Raw genomic sequence first — 21,802 nt, forward strand, 5'->3', positions numbered from 1 at the left:
TTTTGAGACAAACACTATTTGGTCATGACTTATTATCCTTTTTTGCACTGCTGCTTCATATATTTTGTTTTTGTAGTTGCTTACAGTAAAAGTTCGAAGTCAGTACCAGTGACTCCAACGTGGCTCGAAGTAAACCCACAAATAAGTATTAACCTTAAGCCATGGTTAACAGTGAAGAAAGAAGTCTAGCAGTTACCAAAGTAGATGTGGTAAGAAAAGAGCCTTGATCCCACTAATCCCATTACTCATTCTGTCTATTCCTTAAGTAAGATATATACAAGGAACTCAGACTACAGTCAAAAAATATTTAATAATCCTCTGTTTAATAACAGTTAACCTATGAACTGATACAAAAACTAGAGCATGCCTATCCCTTACTTCTTTAAAAGTTACCAACTTAAAATCCAGAGATCGCTACAACATTCATTATCAATACATGCCTATTAAATTAAAATGTACAAGTAACATTTTGAGAAACAAGTATTCAAACCAGAAAGAAAATCAAAATCCTGAGCTACAACTGCTTAATATATGTCATCATGTAATGTTAACACAAACTATCACAAGTATCCCGGCTATCCCTCAAAGTTCTATTGCCTATCTTAGAAAATTAAGAAGTAAGTATGCCCTAAAAGAAAAACAGGCAATCACTTTAATCCATAAAAATGGTTTGCAAACTACACTATGTTCATAAGTAAGTGTTTACTAAATAGCTTTAAAATTAACAGCAGAAAGAGAAAATATATACAATATAATGTACAACTTCCAAAGGTCTTTTTCCTTTTTTCATTTACAGAGACCTTGGGGCTTCAGGCAGACACTCAGAAGGCAGGCTGCCAGTATCAATTCACACTTAAGCAAAACTTCTGCCAATGAAAACTGAAACACCTGTATGAATTAACTAAATTGTTCCCATTTTCAACAATGAAAGGAAATTAAAAGCATTACTGAATGTCACTGACTTGGCCCTGAAAGGAAATAACGTAGATAACAGCTAATTTTAAATTATCAAGCCGATACAACATAAATGGCTCTCTAAAACAATATGGGTTATTTTTACTATGAGTCATTCAGTTTTCCTGAAATGTGTGGATCAAATATCTCAGGAACAGCACTACATTATGACAACCTTAAAAAAATAAAGTGTTCCTTTTAGGATAAGCTTCTGACATTGCTGAATGAAAACATTCTCTCAACATATCTCACATACATTTCAACATGCTACACCAACAGGAAAACACTTCTTAAAATTTCTCCAAAAAAGATTTTTTACCATTTTAGTCAAGTTTAAGACAGTTCACTAAAACTGAACAAAATTCAGGAATAATGAGCCATTCATTTGTTTATTCAATATTTAACAAATACCCAGTAACTATGGTTCCCGTCCCTTCAAGTGCTTATAATCCACTGGTAGGAGTACGAAGACTTGTATTACTCTTGTTCTTCTATTAACAAAAGACACTTCCTAGTCTCAATAGTTGATACCCCCAGTTCCAGGCCACCACACCGCGCCACAGAAGGTAAATGGCTGCCCAGCAGGAAAAAGTATGCTGTTTCTTTCTTCTCCACTCCCTTCTCTCCCATGTCTACAGCCAATTTCAAACAGGTCTTATCCACTTAGGAATTCTTACTCCTTGAAAACAGAATGCTCTCCTACAAACCTGTGATCAGATGGCCCCGCTCATCCCCTAATGCTACAGGTGCACCAGCTCTACCTACCCAAAGGTACTTTCAGGACATTCTCAAATTTGATCCTCAAAGCAAGTTTTCAGGGCTGAGGAAGGGGCACATCCCCCACTTCCCTCATTACACAGAAGAAGAAGAAGAAAAAACAAGCGGTGATTCTTCACATCACATAACACTACCTAAAATTATAAAACCAAGTGGAGCAATGCAGCATCACGTTATAGGACAGACATAAATCCTCTCCAGGGTTCAAGGATATCTCATTCATTCTCTTCTGCATCCATTTATTGAGCAACAACTATGACTGAAGCATTGGAGCACTATCCTGGGCCTTGTACAAGACCCAGAGAAGAAGAGCCCAGCCCCTGAAATGGGGCGTTTATAGTCTTGTGGGAGAGAGAAGACATATACATACATAACATAAGCCTAAATATAATCCCTGTTAAAAGAAAGGCACAGAAAGGAGTTCAAGAGTTCAGAAGAAGGATAGCACCTAGAAGTCTTTCCTTTTGCCTTAAATACTCTTTTGGAGTAATAGATAAAGGATATTTATATACAGGATATTCAATTATATAGGATATAAATCTCAATGGAATTCTTCATTGAGACGAGGGGCCACTTCTAATTCATCTTATTATCTACTTCAGTATCGTGTACAAAAAAGGGATATCAGGAAGGACCGATAAATGCAAGGATGAGCTGACAAGGGCTCATCTGGATTTTTCTAGTGTAGTCTGTACGCTTCCTTTGGGATCAACAAAAGATGGGGGTGGTGCAGATCACAAAGTATCCTTGGGGCTCCAAAAAGCTCTCCTCACGTGTAAGTTCCTTGTTCTACTTCTTATGAATTAAAGATTTCCTTGGAATTAAAAAACTCATCCCCTTAGAAGACTCAGGCCTGGCACTACACATCACTGTAATCAAACACCTTTCCTCCAAAGAGATCAGTCCTCAGGTCAGTTCTGACTTGGACGAGAGTCAGAGGAGGACAGAGAGCAAAAAAAATGATGTATTACAAAGCCCTTGGCGGAAAAGTATGGAACTCAAATTTATGACCTTCATTGCAAGTTAGGAGAGAGGAGTTACCCACCCCAGAGGTTACCAGAGTTAATTACTTCAGAAGTACTTCATAGTAGAGAGGACTAAGAAGGGGGTGGGGCGTGAGGCACTGGGGTAGGGGATAGGAAAGGCAAATAATGAGAGACTAAGAGGCTCAACTCTAGGAAACAAACGGTTGCTGGAGGGGAGGTGGATGGGGGGATGAGGTAACTGGGTGATGGCCATTAAGGAGGGCACTCAAAGTAATGAGCACTGGGTGTTGTATGCAACTGACGAATCACTAAATTCTACCTCTGAAACTAATAATTCAGTGCATGTTAATTAAGTTGAATTTAAATTTAAAAAATTAAAAATAATTATAAAAAAGAAAAAATGAAAAAAAAGAAACAAAAAAAAAAGGAAAAGTTTTTTTAAAAAAGGAAGAAATACAACCCCACCAACCGGAAATGTTAAAAAAATTTAACTGCCTGAATATAGAATATTTTAGTGTCTTTTTAGGGTAACTATGGATAATACATATACCTTGATAAACTGCTAAGACTAGTCCCAAGAAAATGTTATTACTGACCTCCTCCCCATGAGAGGCCAGCAGCAACACTTCCTAGCACATGTTACATCCTGTTTACCCCAGTCATCAGAAGAAACCCAAGCATCCTGGTCACATTCGTCAACTAGGACCTTGTCCCCATCCAGCTCTGTACTTTCCTACAGTAACTCAAACTCACCACCATGCCAGACCCTCCACATCCTTCACACTGAGATCCCCCCACACCTTGTCTAAAACAGCCATCCCCGTGCCATTTGTATTCCCTTACCCAGCTCTATATGTCTCCAGAGCACATCTGTTAAGTATATTATTTCTCTCTTGGTATGCTGTGTATTGTCCCCACGAGAATGTAAATCGATGTAAACGCCAAGAGGGAAAAGACTCTGTTGACACTGTATCCCCAATGACTAGCACAATGCTTGACATAAATTCAGTATTCAATAGAGATTAGCTGAATAAATAGGAAATACAGAATAATTTCTTAAATTAATCTTTTAAAAAATGTTTAACACTTTACTTGTCAAATTCTTTATAGCATATGTAATGAATAAACAGGGACATTTCCACATAGTTACCTAAACACAGATATGCTACCATCAGAAACACCAAAGATTTCTAAGATCCTCAAGTGAGAAAATGAAACATGCACCCAGAGGACTCAAGGGATTAACATCCTACTGGCTCTAAAACCATAGGCAGGAAATAGTAACTTGAAAAATGTATATTACAATACAAAGTAAGGTAGCTTTTCTACAAGATAAAAATACTTAATTTTTGCCTTATCTGAAAAATAACAAGGAAAGAAAACATCAGAATTCTCTCTTGATTTTAACTATGATAATAAAAATGTCCTTGAAAAAAAGTATCTTAAGCAACTTGTGCTCATCAAAGACGTGCGTTATCTTTTCATCCATAAAGCTAAGAAGATACTGACTGACCCTTTGGTCTGTGACTTTTCTGTTCTTGAAAAGCCTTCTTTGAGCTCAAATCCTCACACATCTATTGATCTTTCCTTTTCACTGCCATTCTTCTCGGACTGTGGTATTTATCAACTTTATTTTCTTATACCTCATTCCCTCCTTAATTCCCTGTAATGAGTTGACTACACCATACTCCACCGAAACTGTCCTAGAGATAAGCAGCGCACTCCCGATTATCAGTGCCCACAGCCTTTCTGAGCGCGGTTCTATAGTGCGGAACGCTAACGAGCACCTCATGCTCCTGACATGCCTCCTTCCTCGGCCTCTATAACCCACGCCCTCCTGCTTCTGGTCCTCACTCTCTGACATCCTCTTTCTCGTCCCATCCATGTAGGCATCGCCCTCAGCTTTAGACGAAAGAGATGCACACTATAGCGGCTCTGGAGTGAGGAGTCAGACTCATGCTCTGTTGCTTCATTTACTCATTGAACATTTATGGAGCACCTATTAGGCCCTGGGATCTAACAATGAACAAGAAATAGTTGGCCACTGCCCTCAAATCCAAGCAAGTACAAAGAAAAATGCTTATGCTTACATCAACAGCATGATATATGCAGTTTGGAAACTAAACTGGAAACTAAATGGTGAGGTTTTTTTTCTCCTTAATTTCCTTAAGTGGCAGTGTCTCAACATGAGCAATCTGAGGCAAGAATAGATCAGAAGCAACAGAATGTGCAAGGAAAAACACGAAATGGAAAGGACAAGACATTACTCACTGATGTAAATGCCAGCAGCTCCTCTTCAGTTAACTTATGCACTGGGTTATTCTTTTGGAAATTTGTGCTTTAAATTAAAAAAAAAAAAGTAAATTAATTCTAAAATGCATGTTGCAATTAATGAAATATAATTTTTAAAAAGGCAGCATAAACTTTATTTCAAAGTATGTATTTTAATACTACTGCCTTATATGCAAATGTAGATATGAGTTCACCAAAGATAAGCATGACAATAAATAATGTAATAAGTAAGTAAGTAATAAAATGTACAAATAGGGGCACCTGGGTGGAGCATTCAGTTAAGTGCCCAACTCTTGGTTTCAGCTCAGGTCGTGATCTCTGGGTCATGAGATCGAGTCTTGCATTGGGCTCCGCACTCAGTGCAGAGTCTACTTGGGTTTCTCTCTCCGTCTCCCTGTCCCTCCCCCACTCCCCTCCAAAATAAATAAATAAATAAAGTCTTTTTTAAAATGCTGACAAAATGTGATTGGTATACTAAATATCAACATAATTTATTGTACTAGGAGAAAGAAATCCAATCTGTGCCACTTCACAAAGAAAATGAAAAGAATTAACATGGCACCAGCTCCTATTTATCAAACTCATGCCAAAAGAATTAAAATATTCCCATTTTAACCATTAGGCAAAAATTAAGAGGTTGTCAAAGAAGCAAAGCAGTGGGAATTCTTAGACCCTGCTGATCCAAGTATAATTTGATAGGATGATTTTGTTAAACGATTTAGCACTATCCTGTAAAGTGAACCTTTATATATCCTTAGCTCAATAATTCCATAGAGCCCAGAGAAATTTCTGAACAGGTGTACCAGGAATCGTATACACAAATATCCATAGTAATATTGTGTATAACAGGAAAAAATCTTGAAATGATCCCAATGTCCAAAAGGAGACTGATAAACTGAGAAATAGTCACCCAATGGGATGCTATAATCCCAAGTAAATTGTAGCTACATATAAAACATGAATGAACCATAAAAACATAATAATGAGAGAAAAAAACAATCACAGAACAATCACAGAAAACTATATAACAGTAAGATACCACTTTTATAAAGCTCAGAGAAAAACTCAAATGAAACAATTGACTTAGAAGTATAAAAACATGTGAGTAAATGTATTTTTTTGAAAAGGCAAGAAAATGACAAGTAGAATTCAGGATAGTGGTTACCTTTTTCTTAAATTCAAGTATAATTAACATACAGTGTTATGTAAGTTTCAGGTACACAATATAATGATGCAACAATTCTATATATTTCTCAGGGCTCAACGTAAGTCTACTCTTAATCCCCTTTATTATTTTACCCACCCCCCCAACTCCCAACCCCTCTGGCAACCACCAGTTTGTTCTCTGTATTTAAGAGTCTGTTTTTTTTGTCTTTTTTTCCCTAGCCCCACTGTTTCACCAATCCATCATCTACAAGAATTCACTTTCTCTGTGTTTCCTTTCTATACTAACCCAGCCCACTACAATGTCCAAGTCACTTCTCTGTAGGGATAATGGCCATGGGCATTAGGTCATGATCTCCAGGTCTTGGGATAGAGCCTCACAGCTGGCTCCCTGCTCAGCAGGGAGTCTGCTTCTCTCTCTGCTTCTCCCTCTGCCTCTCCCTGCTACTCGCATGCTCTCTCTCTCTCAAATGAATAAATAAAATCTTAAGGAAAAAAGAAAAAGAATTCTATCCTTTGGAAGATAAATATCCTCAAAGTCAAAATATTATCATTCTCAACTCTCCTAAATACTTTATTAAAATTTATTCCTAGGGGCACCTGGGTGGCACAGCGGTTAAGCGTCTGCCTTCGGCTCAGGGCGTGATCCCAGCGTTATGGGATCAAGCCCCACATCAGGTTGCTCTGCTGTGAGCCTGCCTCTTCCTCTCCCACTCCCCCTGCTTGTGTTCCCTCTCTCACTGGCTGTCTCTATCTCTGTCGAATAAATAAATAAAACCTTAAAAAAAAAAGTTTATTCCTAGCTAAGGCTAATCAAAGAAATTTTGCTTATGAAGGAAAGAGAAGGTGAAGTATACTAACTCAAAGGAGATACCTGAGATTGCTAATCTCTAACCGTTTACTTAGTTGCCCAGTGGAGAGCACTGGTGGTGTAGTGGTAATTGGTTGCCCCATTATTCTTGATCCTTGTAGGCATTATAAGATTCCCTATTCATCCAGAACTTGGGGCACCTCCTGGAATAAAGTTTTTCTCAACACAATAAAACCAATATGCAAAGTGTTCAAAGTAACCAAGTACTGACTTACCAGATTCCAAGGATAACAGCAAGCTCTTCAGCGCACAGGTCAGGCATCTGGAACTGTTCACAATCTGCTAACTTTATCTCATTTAGAACAGTATCATCATTGAGCTCAAGATTCTGGTGCAATACAAAATAAAATATTTAGACCAAAAATTAAATTTGATTCATTCACCACACTGTATGCAACTGATTACTAAGGAGGGATAATTCACCTTTTTGTTTAAAGATTATACAATGTCTACATACGGTCAATAGGCTGTTTCCTGTGAAACACATATTTGGGGAAAATTTACTGGGTACAAACGGAGGACATGCCATCTATACTTCAGGAATGCACTGACAATATCAATAATAGGGAATAAGAGCTATCATTCAGTGACCCCAGTATGCAAAAGCCCCTCTACTGTTGCATCAGGATTTAAAATCAGATCTTGCCACTCTGCTCTAAGTTCTAATCTAAAATATCAATTCCCAACTCTTGTTTCTCAACAGGATCTAGAATAGCCAAAACAATTTGGAAAAGAATAAAATCTGAGGACTTAGGGGACTTGATAGAGTACCTGATTTCAAGAAATACTACAAAGCCAAGACAGTGTGGTACTGGCATGAAGACAGATGTACAGATGAATGGACTAGAATAGTCCACAATTTTAGACCCACATATGGTCAACTGACTTTCAACAAAGGAAAGTCTCTTCAATAAATGATGGTGGAACAACTGGTTAGCCATTTGAAAAAAAATGACCCTTCACCCTTATCTCATACCATACACAAAAATTAAATCAAAATTGATCACAGAACTTAATGTAGAAGCTAATACTAAAAAACTTCTAGGAGAAAAGCTTTGCAACTCTGGGCTAGATAGGCAGTCCTTAATTAGGACACAAAATACCTGAACCAGCAGAGAAAAAACTTTTTAAATTGATCTTCATCAAATTAAATACTTCTGTTCTTTGAAAACATTGTTAAGAAAATGAAAAGCCAAGCTACAGACTCAGAAAATATATTCATAAAACAAATATCTGAAAAGGGACTTGTATTCAGAATATGGAGAACTCTTACAACTCAGTAAGAAGATAAACAACCCAATATAAAAGCGGACAATAGATTTGTACAGGTACTTCATTAAAAAAATATACAACTGGCCAATAAGCACACAAAAAGGTCCTTGACAACAGTAGTCAATAGGAAATGCTAATTAAAAGACTGACAATACTAAATGTTGACAAGGATCTACAACAATTAGAACTCTGACACATCGCTGGCAGAAATTTAAAATGATATACAACAGGGGCACCTGAGTGGCTCAGTCGTTAAGCATCTGCCTTCGGCTCAGGGCGTGATCCCAGAGTTCTGGGATCGAGCCCCACATCAGGCTTCTCTGCTGGAGGCCTGCTTCTCCCTCTCCCACTCCCCCTGCTTGTGTTCCCTCTCTTGCTGGCTGTCTCTATCTCTGTCAAATGAATAAATAAAATCTTTAAAAATAAATAAATAAATAAAAATAAAATTATATACAACCAAAGAAAATATTTTGCCAATTTCTTATAATAAAAACATACATTTACTATAGGAGCCATTAATTCCACTCTAAGTGGTTACCATGAGAAATGAAAACGTGTATGTTAATGTTCATAACTGTTTTATCTGTAATAGCCCAACACCAGAAACAACTCAAATGACTGTCAATAAACAAATAAAAGAAAAATTATACTATATCCAGCCAACGGAATTCTAATCAGCAATAAAAAGAACTATTGCCACATGTAATTATATAATAGGTAAATCTCAAAAACATCATGCTAAACAAAAGAAGCCAGATACAAAAAAGTACATACAAAATTCTAGAAAAGGCAAACTCTCTGTAGTCACAGAAAACAGATCCATGACTGTTTAGAGCCGGTGCATTGTGGGATTAACTGCAAATGGGCATGATGGAACTTTCTAGGCTAATGAAACATACATTGACTGCAATGGTTGCATATATATATATTTGCCAAATGTCATCAAACTGAATGTGTTTAATCTCATCAATTAAAATGGGTAAATTTTTCTGTATGTAAGTTCTATTTCAAAAAAATGTAATTTTAGGGGTGCCTGGGTGGCTCAGTCAGTTAAGCATCTGACTCTTGACTTCAGCTCAGGTCATGATTTTGGGGTCATGGGATTGAACCCTTCGATGGGCTCTGAGCTCAGTGCAGAGTCTGCTTGAGATTCTCTTTCTCCCTCTCCCTCGAATTCTCAAAAAATAAATAAATCTTTTTTAAAAAATGATTTGGGGCACCTGGGTGGCTCAATCAGTTAAGTGTCTGACTCCTGATTTCAGTTCAGGTCATGATCTTGGGGTCGAGAGACAGAGTCCCACATCAGGCTCCACACTCAGCGAAGAGTCTGCTTGAGATTCTTTCCCTCTCCCTCTGCCCCCCACCCCACTCTTGCTCACACTCTCAAATAAATCTTTAAAAGAAGTCGATTTTTAAAGAAACGAATTGTCAAAAAATAGTAAAACCACAATGAGATTATCTCTACACACTCCCTTAACACGCCAGAATAGCAAAAATTAAGGAGACTGACCATATGAAGCATTTGCAACTGGCACTCTCACACACCAACGGTTGGAAATGTAAAATAGCGCAACCGCTTTGGAAAACAGTTTGGCGATTTCTCATCAATTTAGAAACACACTGGGGTGCCTGGGTGGCTCAGTCGGTTGAGCGACCGACTCCTGATTTCGGCTCAGGTGTTGATCTCAGGGTCATGAGATCAAGCCCCACATGGGGCTCTACACTGAGCATGTGCCTGCTTAAGATTCTCTCTCCCTCTCCCTCTGCCCCTCCCCCCCACACGTGTTCTCTCTCTCTCTCATTCTCTAAGAAAAATATATATATATTAATAAAAAAAAAAAAGAAAAAGAAAAAACACACCTATCACACAATCCAGCCATTCTAATCCTAGGTATTTACCCAAGAGAATTAAAAACATATGTTCACACAAAGACTTACACACAAATGTTTCAAGCAGCTTTATTCATAATAGCCAAAAATTAGAAAGAGCTCAACTGTCCAACAGGTAAGTGGATAAACACACTGTCCACTAATGGACCTAAGTCTGCATGCATGGATGAGTGGATTAAGAAGATATGGCACATATAACGGAATATTATTCTGCCATAAAAAAACAAACAAACAAGGAAATCCTACCATTGGTGACAACTTGGATGGACCTTAAAGGTATGATGCTAGCTGAAGGAAGTCAGAGAAAGACACATACTGTATGATCTCACTTGTATATGGAATCTAAAAAAAAAATGTATATATATACCAGACTTGCAGAAAAAGAGCTCAGACTTGTGGTTAGCAGAGGCAGAGTGTGGGGGGAGGGGGAACTGGAGGAAGGTGGTAAAAAGGTACAAACCTCCAGTTACAAGATGAACAAGCACTGGGGATGTGATGTACGAAATGATGACTGCAGCTACCACTGCTGTGTGACGGACAGGAAATTGTAAAGAGAATAGATCCCAAGAGTTCTCACCACAAGAAAAAAAAATTTCCCTCTTTTCTGTTTTTCTTTTCTTTTTATCTATATGAGAAGATGGATGTTAGCTAAACTTGCGGTGGTAAACTTTTCACAATATATGCAAATCAAACCATTATGCTGTATGCCTTAAACTTATACAGTGAGATATGTCAATTATTTCTCAATAAAACTGGAAAAAAAGAATTGCTATAACTTAAAAAAACATTATGCTAAGTGAAAGAAACCAGACACAAGAGAGTCATACTGTATGATTCCATTTTTTTGAAATTCTAGAAAAAGCAGCTCTAATCTGTGACAGAAAGCAGACCAGTGGGAGAGAAAATGACTGCAAAGGAGTATAAGTGACTTTTTGGTGTAATGAAAATGATTCTGTATTTTTATTATGATGGTGGTTGTTCCACGGGTCTATTTTTCAAAATTCAAACTGTACATTTAAAATAAAATAGGCACAACTTTAAATTTTTTTCTAATTCAATATAAGTAGCTAAAACTAGGAATTAAAAGGACCAGAAGGCTGGAAACTGCCTATGGCTAAGAGGTCAACCTCTTAACTGGTAACCTCTTAACTAGTAAGCAGTAAATCTGCCCAAAACACAGCCCAGAGGAGCAGCTTTCCTTGTCTATCCTCAAATTCATCCTAACTGTAGGCCTAGCTCTATCTACAGTGTTTTAAGAAAGAGTACAGCAACCGCAACAAGTTGCTCGTGGGAGGAACACAGAACCTTAAGCTGTTGCTCAAAATCCACTGAAAAAGTGGCTCTTCCTCCCAGAATGGGCACCATTCAAAGGCCAGGCTGGCAGGTGCATAGCGTACCCTGGTGGCCATCATTTTCAATGCAGGCCTTCCATAATTTAAAAAGTAGTACATATTTAATAGTCACATGTAAAAAAGTAAACTTTTAAAAATGATTTAGCCTAATATATAAAAAATAATATTCTTATATGTGTCAACAGCAAATTATTAAATATATATTATACATGCTTTTTTTTCATACACAGTCCATGAAATCTGATGTGTCTTTTACACTTCACATCTCAAATTGCAAGAACCAACTTCCCAGTAATTAGTAATCACATGTGGTTGATGGCTACCATATCGGACCACGCAGCTCTAAAGTATCCCAAAATTCTCATCATTTTACATTCTTATAGGGTTGCATCAAGCTACTTATTAATACACAATGGTTTTTTTTGGTTTTTTGCTTTTTTTTTTAATTTCCTTTTAAAGATTTATTTCTTTATTGAGAGACAGACAGTGCATGTACAAGTGGGGGGAGGGGTGGAGGGAGAGAGTTTTCAAGCCAACTCCCCGCTAAGCACAGAGCCAGACTCAGCGGGCTCCATCTCATGACTCTGAGAACGTGACCTAAGCCAAAACCAAGAATTGGACATTTAACTGACTGAGCTACACAGGCTCCCTTAAAGATTTTTTTTTTAAGATTTTATTTATTTATTCGAAAGAGACAGCCAGCGAGAGAGGGAACACAAGCAGGGGGAGTGGGAGAGGAAGAAGCAGGCTCATAGCAGAGGAGCCCGATGTGGGGCTCGATCCCAGAATGCGAGGATCACGCCCTGAGCCGAAGGCAGACGCTCAACCGCTGTGCCACCCAGGCGCCCCAAGATTTTATTTTTAAGTAATCTGCACATCCAATACGGGACACAAACTTACAACCCCGAGATCGCGAGTCACATGCTCTACTGACTGAGCCAGCAAGGTGCCCCTAATACACAATGTTTAATAACACATCTGTACAAAAGCTTTAAAATCTAATCTGATCCTTTAACAAATTGTGATGTGAGAAAAAACAAATGAGGAAACTAAGAATATCATAACTGTCCCAGATTCTCACCCTAGGCTAGACAAAAAGGATGGAACAGGGACCCAAGTCTCCTGCCATCCCAGGATTCCTTCCCCTCCACCACCAAAGACCTGAGATATGTCAGTGTTGGCAGCATGGCATCATTTATTTGCAGGACACAAGCAAGTAATCAAAACAGTTTGGATCTTCATTCAAAATTCTCTATGTTTCTATTCTGCTCTTTTGAAATTAAAATGGGTCAGCTGCAGTACCTACTTACCTTCTGCAAGTCCCAAACTTAAAATATTGTTCTACCTCAGTCCCACCTGGACCTCATAACATTCTACTGAATCAAGGAACTAGCACATAATTTATCTTCAATATGTGGCACACACCATATTTAGCATTAAGGTATATTTCTCATCAGTGATACTGATCATGTATGCATTTGTGTTTTCTGTAAATACACAACTGAACAACTAAGAACAGAGACTGTCCTTTTTTTTGAGAGAGAGAGATAGAGCATGAGTGGGGGAGGAGCAGAGAGAGAAAGGGACAAGCGGACTCCACACCGAGCACGGAGCTGGATGCGGGACTCGATCCCACAACCCTGAGATCAAGAACTGAGCCAAAATCAAGAGTTAGATGCTTAACTGACTGAGCCACCCAGGCACCTCAAGAACAGAGACAAAGATCTTTCATTTGCACATTGGGGTTGCTCCTAACTGTTGGCTTATTAAACCGTGATCTCCAGTGGCTTGAGTCTATGTAACCTCCATTAATAACAGATTAAAAATCTAGGAAGGTCAAAAAGGGAAATCTTCTCCTCAATGGCAATAAAATTATACTGTTTCCTCAATTCTAAGATATACATTTTCACATAGTAACATTTCTAATCAGTATATATTTTGTAATAACTAAAACTGATATAATACTGTTCCTTTTCTTCCCCCAAGGATTAGGGGCACCTGGGTGGCTCAGTCGGTTAAGCATCTGCCTTCAGCTCAGGTCATGATCTCAGTGTCCTGGGATCGAGCCCCACTGAGCAGGGAGCCTGTTTTCCCCTCTCCCTCTCTCTGCCACTCTCTTGCTCTCTCTCGCTCTCTCTCAAATAATAGATAAAATCTTTTCTTAAAAAAAGATAGTATATTTTATAATCTAAAAGTGCCTTTGATATAAGAAATTAGGATATATAACTAATTAAATAAGCAATTGTCTTCCACCCATAAATATAAAGCTATTTCTACATAATCAATACCTACATCACGTTATTTGTACCTTATATCTCTAAGTAGTAATTAATGAAAATCATAAGATTATCTGAATGTATTTTACTTTAAATATGAAAAATTCAATAAACTCTATATTAAATTGTATATCATTTTTTTTACATTCCTCATAATAGTCATCATATCCTATTTCTCATCCCAGGAGACAATTTTCAATAAGAGAACGCCATATGAAAGAACAATAAACAATGGATTACTGAATTATATGTGTAGACTGCAGAATGGAATCTCTTTTCAACTGATGCTATGCGATGGCCTAAATATCAGGTTTATGGCAGTTAATCTAAGAATTAGGGAGGGACCTGGGTTACATCAAAAGGCACAGAAAACAAAAGGCTTAAAGAGGAGACTCCATATATGCAGGGAGTAAAGAAGAGAGGTGTGAGGCAGGTAGCAGCACCGTGTTCCCTGACCAGCATCAACACAGCAGTACAAACCCTCCTTCATGATGGCTCAACATACATCAGGAAGTACAGGCTGTACCCTGTGCAGTCGTATCCCTGAGTTTCTACACCTCTCCCTTCCTTTCTTCCTTCCTTCTTCTCTTAGATTCAACAGTGGTTCCTCCCTGAAGTGAACTCAAAAGCAAACAAGAGAGTGCTTGGAACAAGCCCAGAAGTGCACAGTATCTCATCAAAGGCCTTCCTTGGGACTCCTGACTGCTGTCACTTTTCCTTCCCATCCCTAGCCCTTCCTCTTGGCACTATTTTCAATACAGAAGAGAATTTTAGTGCTCCGTGTACCCAAGGTAAATTTGTTTATCGGCTCTGGAATGAAGGGTAGGGCTTCAAGGACAGTAACATCAGGCCAAGGACAGTAACATCAGGCAAAGGACAACCAAAAACATTGGCTTGGAATCTCCACAGTAAGAAAACATAAATGCTAACGACCTCTATGGAAGCAGATGGAAAGGCATCTAAGTAGGTAAACTGACCAAGAGCCATAAATTTAAGCTACAAGAAGGGAATGCATGGGGCACCTGGCTGGCTCAGTTAGTAGAACACGTAACTCTTAATCTCAGGGTTATAAGTATGAGCCCCCACTGGGTGGAGAGATTACTTAAGAATAAAACCTTAAAAAAATAAAAACAAAAACAAAGAGAAAGCATTGGCCAAGTCAAGAAAAACATACTAAGGCAGCAATCAGCCCAATAATGACAGTAACAAAGGATCAGAACACTGGTAAAAAGACATTCTTATCATCTGTTTATATATTTTGAAGAACCTCAGAAATTTCAAGTCTCTTAATATTCAAAAATATCCACAAAAGGCAAAAGTTAAGGCAACAAATACAGTAGCAGCTAGAAAAATCAAGCTCCACCCAGTCTGTCTTTTGAATTTTTTCAGAGAGAGTAATACATAACTGACTGCATTACTAATTCATATTACTGAAGTCTAAAAGAAAAACAACATTTTATCTCTACTTAAGGGTAAAAAAGGCTTAAACTCACGTTGTTATGTCTGCGTGTTTTCTAAAACCCCCAGCCACCATGAAAAAGCTCAAGAAGGAACAGAATGAAGCCTCTTCCCACCCCATTCAGTGTGTGTACAAAACTCACTACCGAACCTGTTAGATTTGGATAGTAATTTAAATAACTTACAATCCTACTCACCTTGGTTAAATGTTCCTGAGGAGTAGGTGCTGGACTGAATTCACAATGTGAAAATGCATCCCCTTCCCTTCTTACATCTAGAATAAGTTGTGCCACATAATTTTCCTGGAACCGTGTCCTTTTCCCCAAAGCACCTGAAAAACAACATATTAAATTGTACTTATCGATTTATCAATCATATCTACTGTACAATCATGAAAAGTAGTATTTTCAGACTACTGTAAAGTCTGTAAAGGTATTTTCTCCATGTCACATTAAAAAAAAAAAAAAAGACCTGAGACTCGGTAATGATCTTAAAACTACTTATAAAATTATAAAGCCAGGAGCAGAAAACAAAAAATAAAAAAATAAATAAAATTATAAAGCCAATAAGCTATGGGGCCAGAACTCAAACCCAAGATTTATGCCACTAGATTACACATACTCACTTTTGCATCAAACTACCTCCTTCCCCCCAAATTTTCATAGGTGGAAGAAGTATCATCATCCTCATATAGCAGATGAAAAAACAGACGTTCCAATCTTAAGACAGGAAGGACTTGCTTAAGATCACAAATACTCTCAGTCTCAGAGCCAGAGCTTAAAGCCAGGGTCTCCAGGTTCTAAATCCAAGTCTTTCTATTATTCTATCTGGCTTCTTAACACCCACATTTTTTCCATCTTGTATCTGAAATAACTTGCTACAGAATAGCTTTAATAGAAGCAACAGTCCTAATATCCACTCTCTGGCAAGCGTCAGATTACAAAGACCGTTGATTGTACAGCCCAGTCTAAGAAGTCTGGATTTTATCCTGCAATGAGTCTGGCTCTAAATCATACATCGACCTTTTGAACATGCTACACAAAAACAGCTACTGAGATGGTCTAACGCAGCTTACTTTTTTATAGAAGGGCTACAGTTGAATGGAAAAAAATAATAATCTGATTTTCATTTTATATTTGTACCACATTTGTATTTTTAAGTTCTTCACTCTTAACTTGGAAAAAAATATGAAGAACGAGCTAGTAAATATACCAGCATTAAAGCTGACTATACAGAGTACTGTGCCATTAGTTTTTAAATAGCCCAAAAAAAGTCCCCGAGAGCCAAAAGATTTAAAAACATAATCTCTGAAGCTAACCTCACAAGTTATATATTATATAGAACTATATTTTCAAATACAGACAAGACTCCAACTTATATGGCCATTGTTCCAAAAGTTCTATGCTGGATATTTAATAATTTTCCCCATACAAACAACGTAACAAAAGATGGCTAAGATCCCAGACCAGGCCACAAAGTCATATTTAACTCGTAATATACTTGAAAGATTTGAATGACAAGACCAGCTCAGTAAGAAGCACAGAATTTAGGGGGTAAGAATAGACCTTAGAGATCACCTAGACCAAGTCCAGGAAGGACAAATAGGTTCAATCATGTCAATCCTCACAGACACGGCCTGGAATGCCGACCTCAGGTTCAAGAGGTGTAAGTAGTGTGCTCGAACTGGTAATATGGGACTTTCATTAACATGATCAATACTGAATGCCAATGATATTGTAACTCTCCAGGGATAGAGCAAGACACAAAAAGCAACCAATGTTTCTTATTTTGTTGTGGGTTTTTTTTTTTCCTTTTTATTTATTTATTTGAGAGAGAGCGAGAGAACACAGCAGGGAAAGCAGTGGAGGGAGAGGGTGAAGCAGACTCCCCACTGAGCAGGGAGCCCGATGCGGGACTTGATCCCAGAACTCTGGGATCCCAACCTGAGCAGAAGGCAGACGCTTAACTGCCTGAGCCACCCACGCCCTATTTCTTGTTTTGTATTCAGAAGAAATACAGAGGTTTTTGGAGAAATTCTGTACTTTACTTGTTCATTCAACAAGTACCTGAGTGCCAACAATATGCCAGCGTTCTAAGGCACTGAATATAAAACAGTCAAAAATTTCTGTTCTGAAGACAAAGCAGATGGAAGCCACAGGTGGGTATTTACAAGAAACGGCAATGTAAAGAGGCCACAAAAAACGTGGGAATCGGAGGAACTTTAAGAAACTCACACCCATAAACGAATGGTGAAAAGTTCATTTGTGGGGGCGCCTGGCTGGCTCAGTCAGTAGAGCATGCGACTTTTGATCTCAGTGGTTTGAGTTCAAGTCCCACACTGGGCACAGAGCTTACTTAAAAAAAAAAAAAGAGTTTATTTGTGTACTACCTGGCTGCTATATATATATATATATATACCTCACTAACACGTGGCTAACCAGACCGGAAAATAAAGGGGAATCTCTAGGAATAAAGAAAATATTACATTTCAATTAAACTTGTTCTAAAACTATGAATTCTTAAAATCTTTAAAACCGATTTTTATAAAGCAAAGAGCAGAACAGAAAAAATCAAACACAACCAAACAATATAGCCAAACTGCCAACGTCTATATTAGTTTTATCATTAAAAAAATTAATCATCCACAAAAAGTAACAAGTCTTACCTGTCAAATCAATTTGTAATTTGCTGATGTCTTTAGCAATGTTGAACTGATCTTTTGCTTTTGTATATTCATAATAATATAAAAATACATATGCACTCTCCAGATGGAACTGAATAGACAAATAGTGACCGGAAGCACCAACAAACAGATCCTCCAGTTTCATCACTGCAAGACACAAGATGAAACATTAAAAACTATGATGAAAATGAAAATCTATGATTAAGTAAAATGAGCAAATGAGTCAAATGTTGAGTCCACGGCATGTGAAGCATATATATTGCATAGTCCCTGCGCTTAAAGAATTTTAAATCTGGAAGATGAGGAACACAAGTACAATCACCATTCAAGCCAGCATTATCTGAGCACTCACATGTTCCAAGCACAAGCTAAGGACATTACATACATCCCTCCCTCATTCCACACAATAATCCTAGGAAACGCAATTCATTAACCTGCTCTAATTTTAGAGTGCTTGTCTTAATTGTGCTATTAAAAACTATGGCGATACAAGGTGAAGATGCGAAGTACCAAATGAACCTACAAAGAGTTAAACACTACAGAAAATCTAATGCAGAGGTCAGTTTACAGCTTCCCTCATAAAGAATGTAAAAGTCTTCCCTTCAGAGGAGAAACAGATACACAAAGATAAATATGACCATATGAATATCAAATATAGAATGAATATTGGTTTAGCAGTCAGATTCTGATTTCTCTAAATACCTGAGTTGAAAAGACAGGAGGATATTAACCTAACACAGTCTGAAATGAAATGATTGTCAAAATTAATGATATGTAATAAAGAGGCTAGGTAACACACACCAAGTTGCAGGGGACGTCTACAGGTCCACCCGGTCCATACCTCTAAATATCCCTGACAAACTGTCTCTCACAAATGCTTCTAGTAATGAGTGAGTCAGCATTTCATACAGCAGTCCGCAAGAATTATTGCATAATGTGAGACTAACATAATACTGTACGTTAATTACACTGCAATTAAAAAAGAATTTTAAAAAATGTGAAAGAACTATGCATAATAAATGAATAGAAAACACACTTCCAGTGTCCCAAGATGGGAGAATCCATTCTCTACCATTCAAGCTGAAAGGGAAGGGATACATACTGAATGCCCGCTCTGCCTGGCACGATGTATTTTACACATCGTGTTACCATTCTCACAACGATGTCTTTGAGGTTGACACTATCCCCATCTGATTCATTAGAAACTTGAATTCAGGCAGCTTACTGACTCGTCACCTCAGTTGTTAAGTGACAAAGCCAGAATCTGAATCAATGCTTATTGGGAAAATGGGGGTGAGGAGGGAGCTGGCAGAGGAAGAATACGTGTGTAGAAATGATACTACACAACCCAACCTCCTTCATCACCTAGTTATCTGACAGAAACACTTATAGCTATGAAATAGATATCCTTTACTTTCGTCTGAACTGAAATTAAAATAAGTCTGAAAAAGAAAGTGTTTTTCTCGGGCACCTGGTGGTTCAGTCAGTTAAGTATCCAACTCTTTTTTTTTTTTTTTTAAGATTTATTTATTTATTTATTAGACAGAGACAGCCAGCGAGAGAAGGAATACAAGCAGGGGGAGTGGGAGAGGAAGAAGCAGGCTCATAGCGGAGGAGCCTGATGTGGGGCTCGATCCCACAACGCTGGGATCACGCCCTGAGCCAAAGGCAGACGCTTAACCGCTGTGCCACCCAGGCGCCCCTAAGTATCCAACTCTTGATCCCAGCTTGGGTCTTGATGTAGGGTCATGAGTTCAAGCCTCACGTTGGGCTCCATGCTAGGCAAGAAGCATACTTAAAAAAAAAAAAAAAAAAAAAAGGTGTTTTTCTATATACTGTCAGCTCTTTAAAGAGATTCTCTGGACTCAGAATAAGTCAAGATGGACACATCTTACTTCAAAAGCAGACAGGTATCTAAACATGAACTTCTCACAATGAAACTCCTTCAGTAGATCTCCTCCACATTAACCAAACTCAAGAAAAGCTAGAACTGATAATATTCAGTGCTCTTGGTGCTTTTATTTAACCTTCTTTCCCTTTGACTGCTCATTACGCCTGAGTGTCTAGCCATGTTTCTCAGAAATATAGTAACCTTCTATCATGTTAGCACGGTTCACAAGTGACAGGATTCTTCTTAGTTGTTGATGACAGTAAAGTAATCTTCCCAAAAGGTTCTGGATACAAACATATATCAAGGGATGTGAAACTTGGCCAAGGTTTTTTAAAATCTCTCAATGAACACAGAAGGGTTGTTTCTGCATTTAAGTAGACTTCTGATGTGATAGCTCAGATAAGCCTAGGTAAGGCTATCTAATTTAAACTGTCCTAGTAACACATAAAAAAGTCACAGGGGCGCCTGGGTGGCACAGCGGTTAAGCGTCTGCCTTCGGCTCAGGGCGTGATCCCAGCATTGCGGGATCGAGCCCCACATCAGGCTCCTCTGCTATGAGCCTGCTTCTTCCTCTCCCACTCCCCCTGCTTGTGTTCCCTCTCTCGCTGGCTGTCTCTATCTCTGTCAAATAAATAAAATAAAATCTTTAAAAAAAAAAAAAAGTCACATAAATCCTCAAAGTTGGTTCTCTGTGTCTATCTCCCCTCCTACCTACCTATCTGCATGGGTCTGTGTGTGTATTTGTTATAATTGGCTTTGAGCTGGCACTTGTTTCTTCTACATTTCATGTGTTCAGGGTTCAAAGATTATTAAATAAAATAGGAAGATAAGTCCTGATTTTTTTTAAGAATTAATTTAATCTTTAAATTCCAACAGCATGTCAAATTACTTTTCCAATAAAAACGCCTTTAAAAACCTGGATTTAGGGGCACCTAAATCCACCTGGGTGGCTGAGTCAGTTAAGCATCTGACTCTTGGTTTCAGCTCAGGTCCTGATCTCAGGAGTGAGATCAAGCCCCACATCAGGCTCCACACTTGGTGCAGAATCACTTGAGATTCTCTCTCCCTCTCCCCCCTCACTGATGCTCTCTCTCTCTCTCTAAAATAAATAAATAAATCTTTTTTAAAAGTCTGGATTTAAAATGTTTAATACATAGTACAGGCCAGACAGGGCCTCAGGCACCCACTGGAGCCCATGGCTACAGCACTGAAGCCCTGGTGAGCGTGACAAGGGGAAGCCCTTTATTTATGTTTTTTTAAAGATTTTATTCATGGGGCACCTGGGTGACTCAGTCAGTTAAGCATCCACCTTCACCTGAGGTCATGATCCCAGGATCCTGGGATCCAGCCCTGGGTGGGGCTCCCTGCTCAGTGGGGAGTCTGTTTCTCCCTCTCCCCCCATTCATGCTCTCTCTTTCTCTCTTTCAAATAAATAAAAGCTTAAAAAAATAAAGATTTCATTCATGTATTTATTTGAGAGAGACTGCACACACACATGCACAGGGCAGGGGGAGGTGGCGGAGACAAGGGGGAGGGCCAGGGACAAGCTGACTCCGTGCTGAGCGTGGAGCCCAAGGTGGGGCTCAATCTCTCAACCCTGAGATCGTTACCTGAGCCCAAACCAAGAGTCCTACACTTAAGCGACTGCGCCCCCCAGGTGCCGCTAGGGGAAGCCCTTTAAGCGCCTAGGAATTTAAGATGCTGAAAACATTCCCTATGCATGGGATTCAATGTTACATGGTTCGTTAGGATCTGCTGTGGCTGACCTTGGACATTTTTTGTTAACTAGTAGATTTAGGAGATCATGTGATGTTGGAGTAGGAGGATTAATGTTGGTGACTTTAGGATGCAGGCTCCATCATAGGTATAATTACGCAAAGCTAAAAATCCAGGGAAGAACTGCCAGAGAAGGAATTAAAAATAAGATTTTATATGA

The 21,802-nt window shown here is 38.5% G+C and overlaps 1 protein-coding gene across 2 annotated transcripts in view; it reads right to left on the reverse strand.

The window, feature by feature from the left end:
* Positions 1-21,802, reverse strand: part of TTC27 (tetratricopeptide repeat domain 27) — a 180,334-nt gene that overhangs the window by 137,646 nt on the left and 20,886 nt on the right. For both annotated transcript variants that reach the window (XM_034659678.1, XM_002923161.4), the window contains exons 6-9: positions 17,958-18,122; positions 15,490-15,623; positions 7,260-7,372; positions 4,989-5,055 (exon numbers count right to left, since the gene is read on the reverse strand). In XM_034659678.1, coding sequence (XP_034515569.1) covers positions 4,989-5,055; positions 7,260-7,372; positions 15,490-15,623; positions 17,958-18,122 — 479 coding nt within the window. The remainder of the gene's footprint in view (positions 1-4,988; positions 5,056-7,259; positions 7,373-15,489; positions 15,624-17,957; positions 18,123-21,802) is intronic.

This window comes from Ailuropoda melanoleuca, chromosome 4 (genome assembly GCF_002007445.2).
Source record: "Ailuropoda melanoleuca isolate Jingjing chromosome 4, ASM200744v2, whole genome shotgun sequence".
Taxonomy (NCBI): domain Eukaryota; kingdom Metazoa; phylum Chordata; class Mammalia; order Carnivora; family Ursidae; genus Ailuropoda; species Ailuropoda melanoleuca.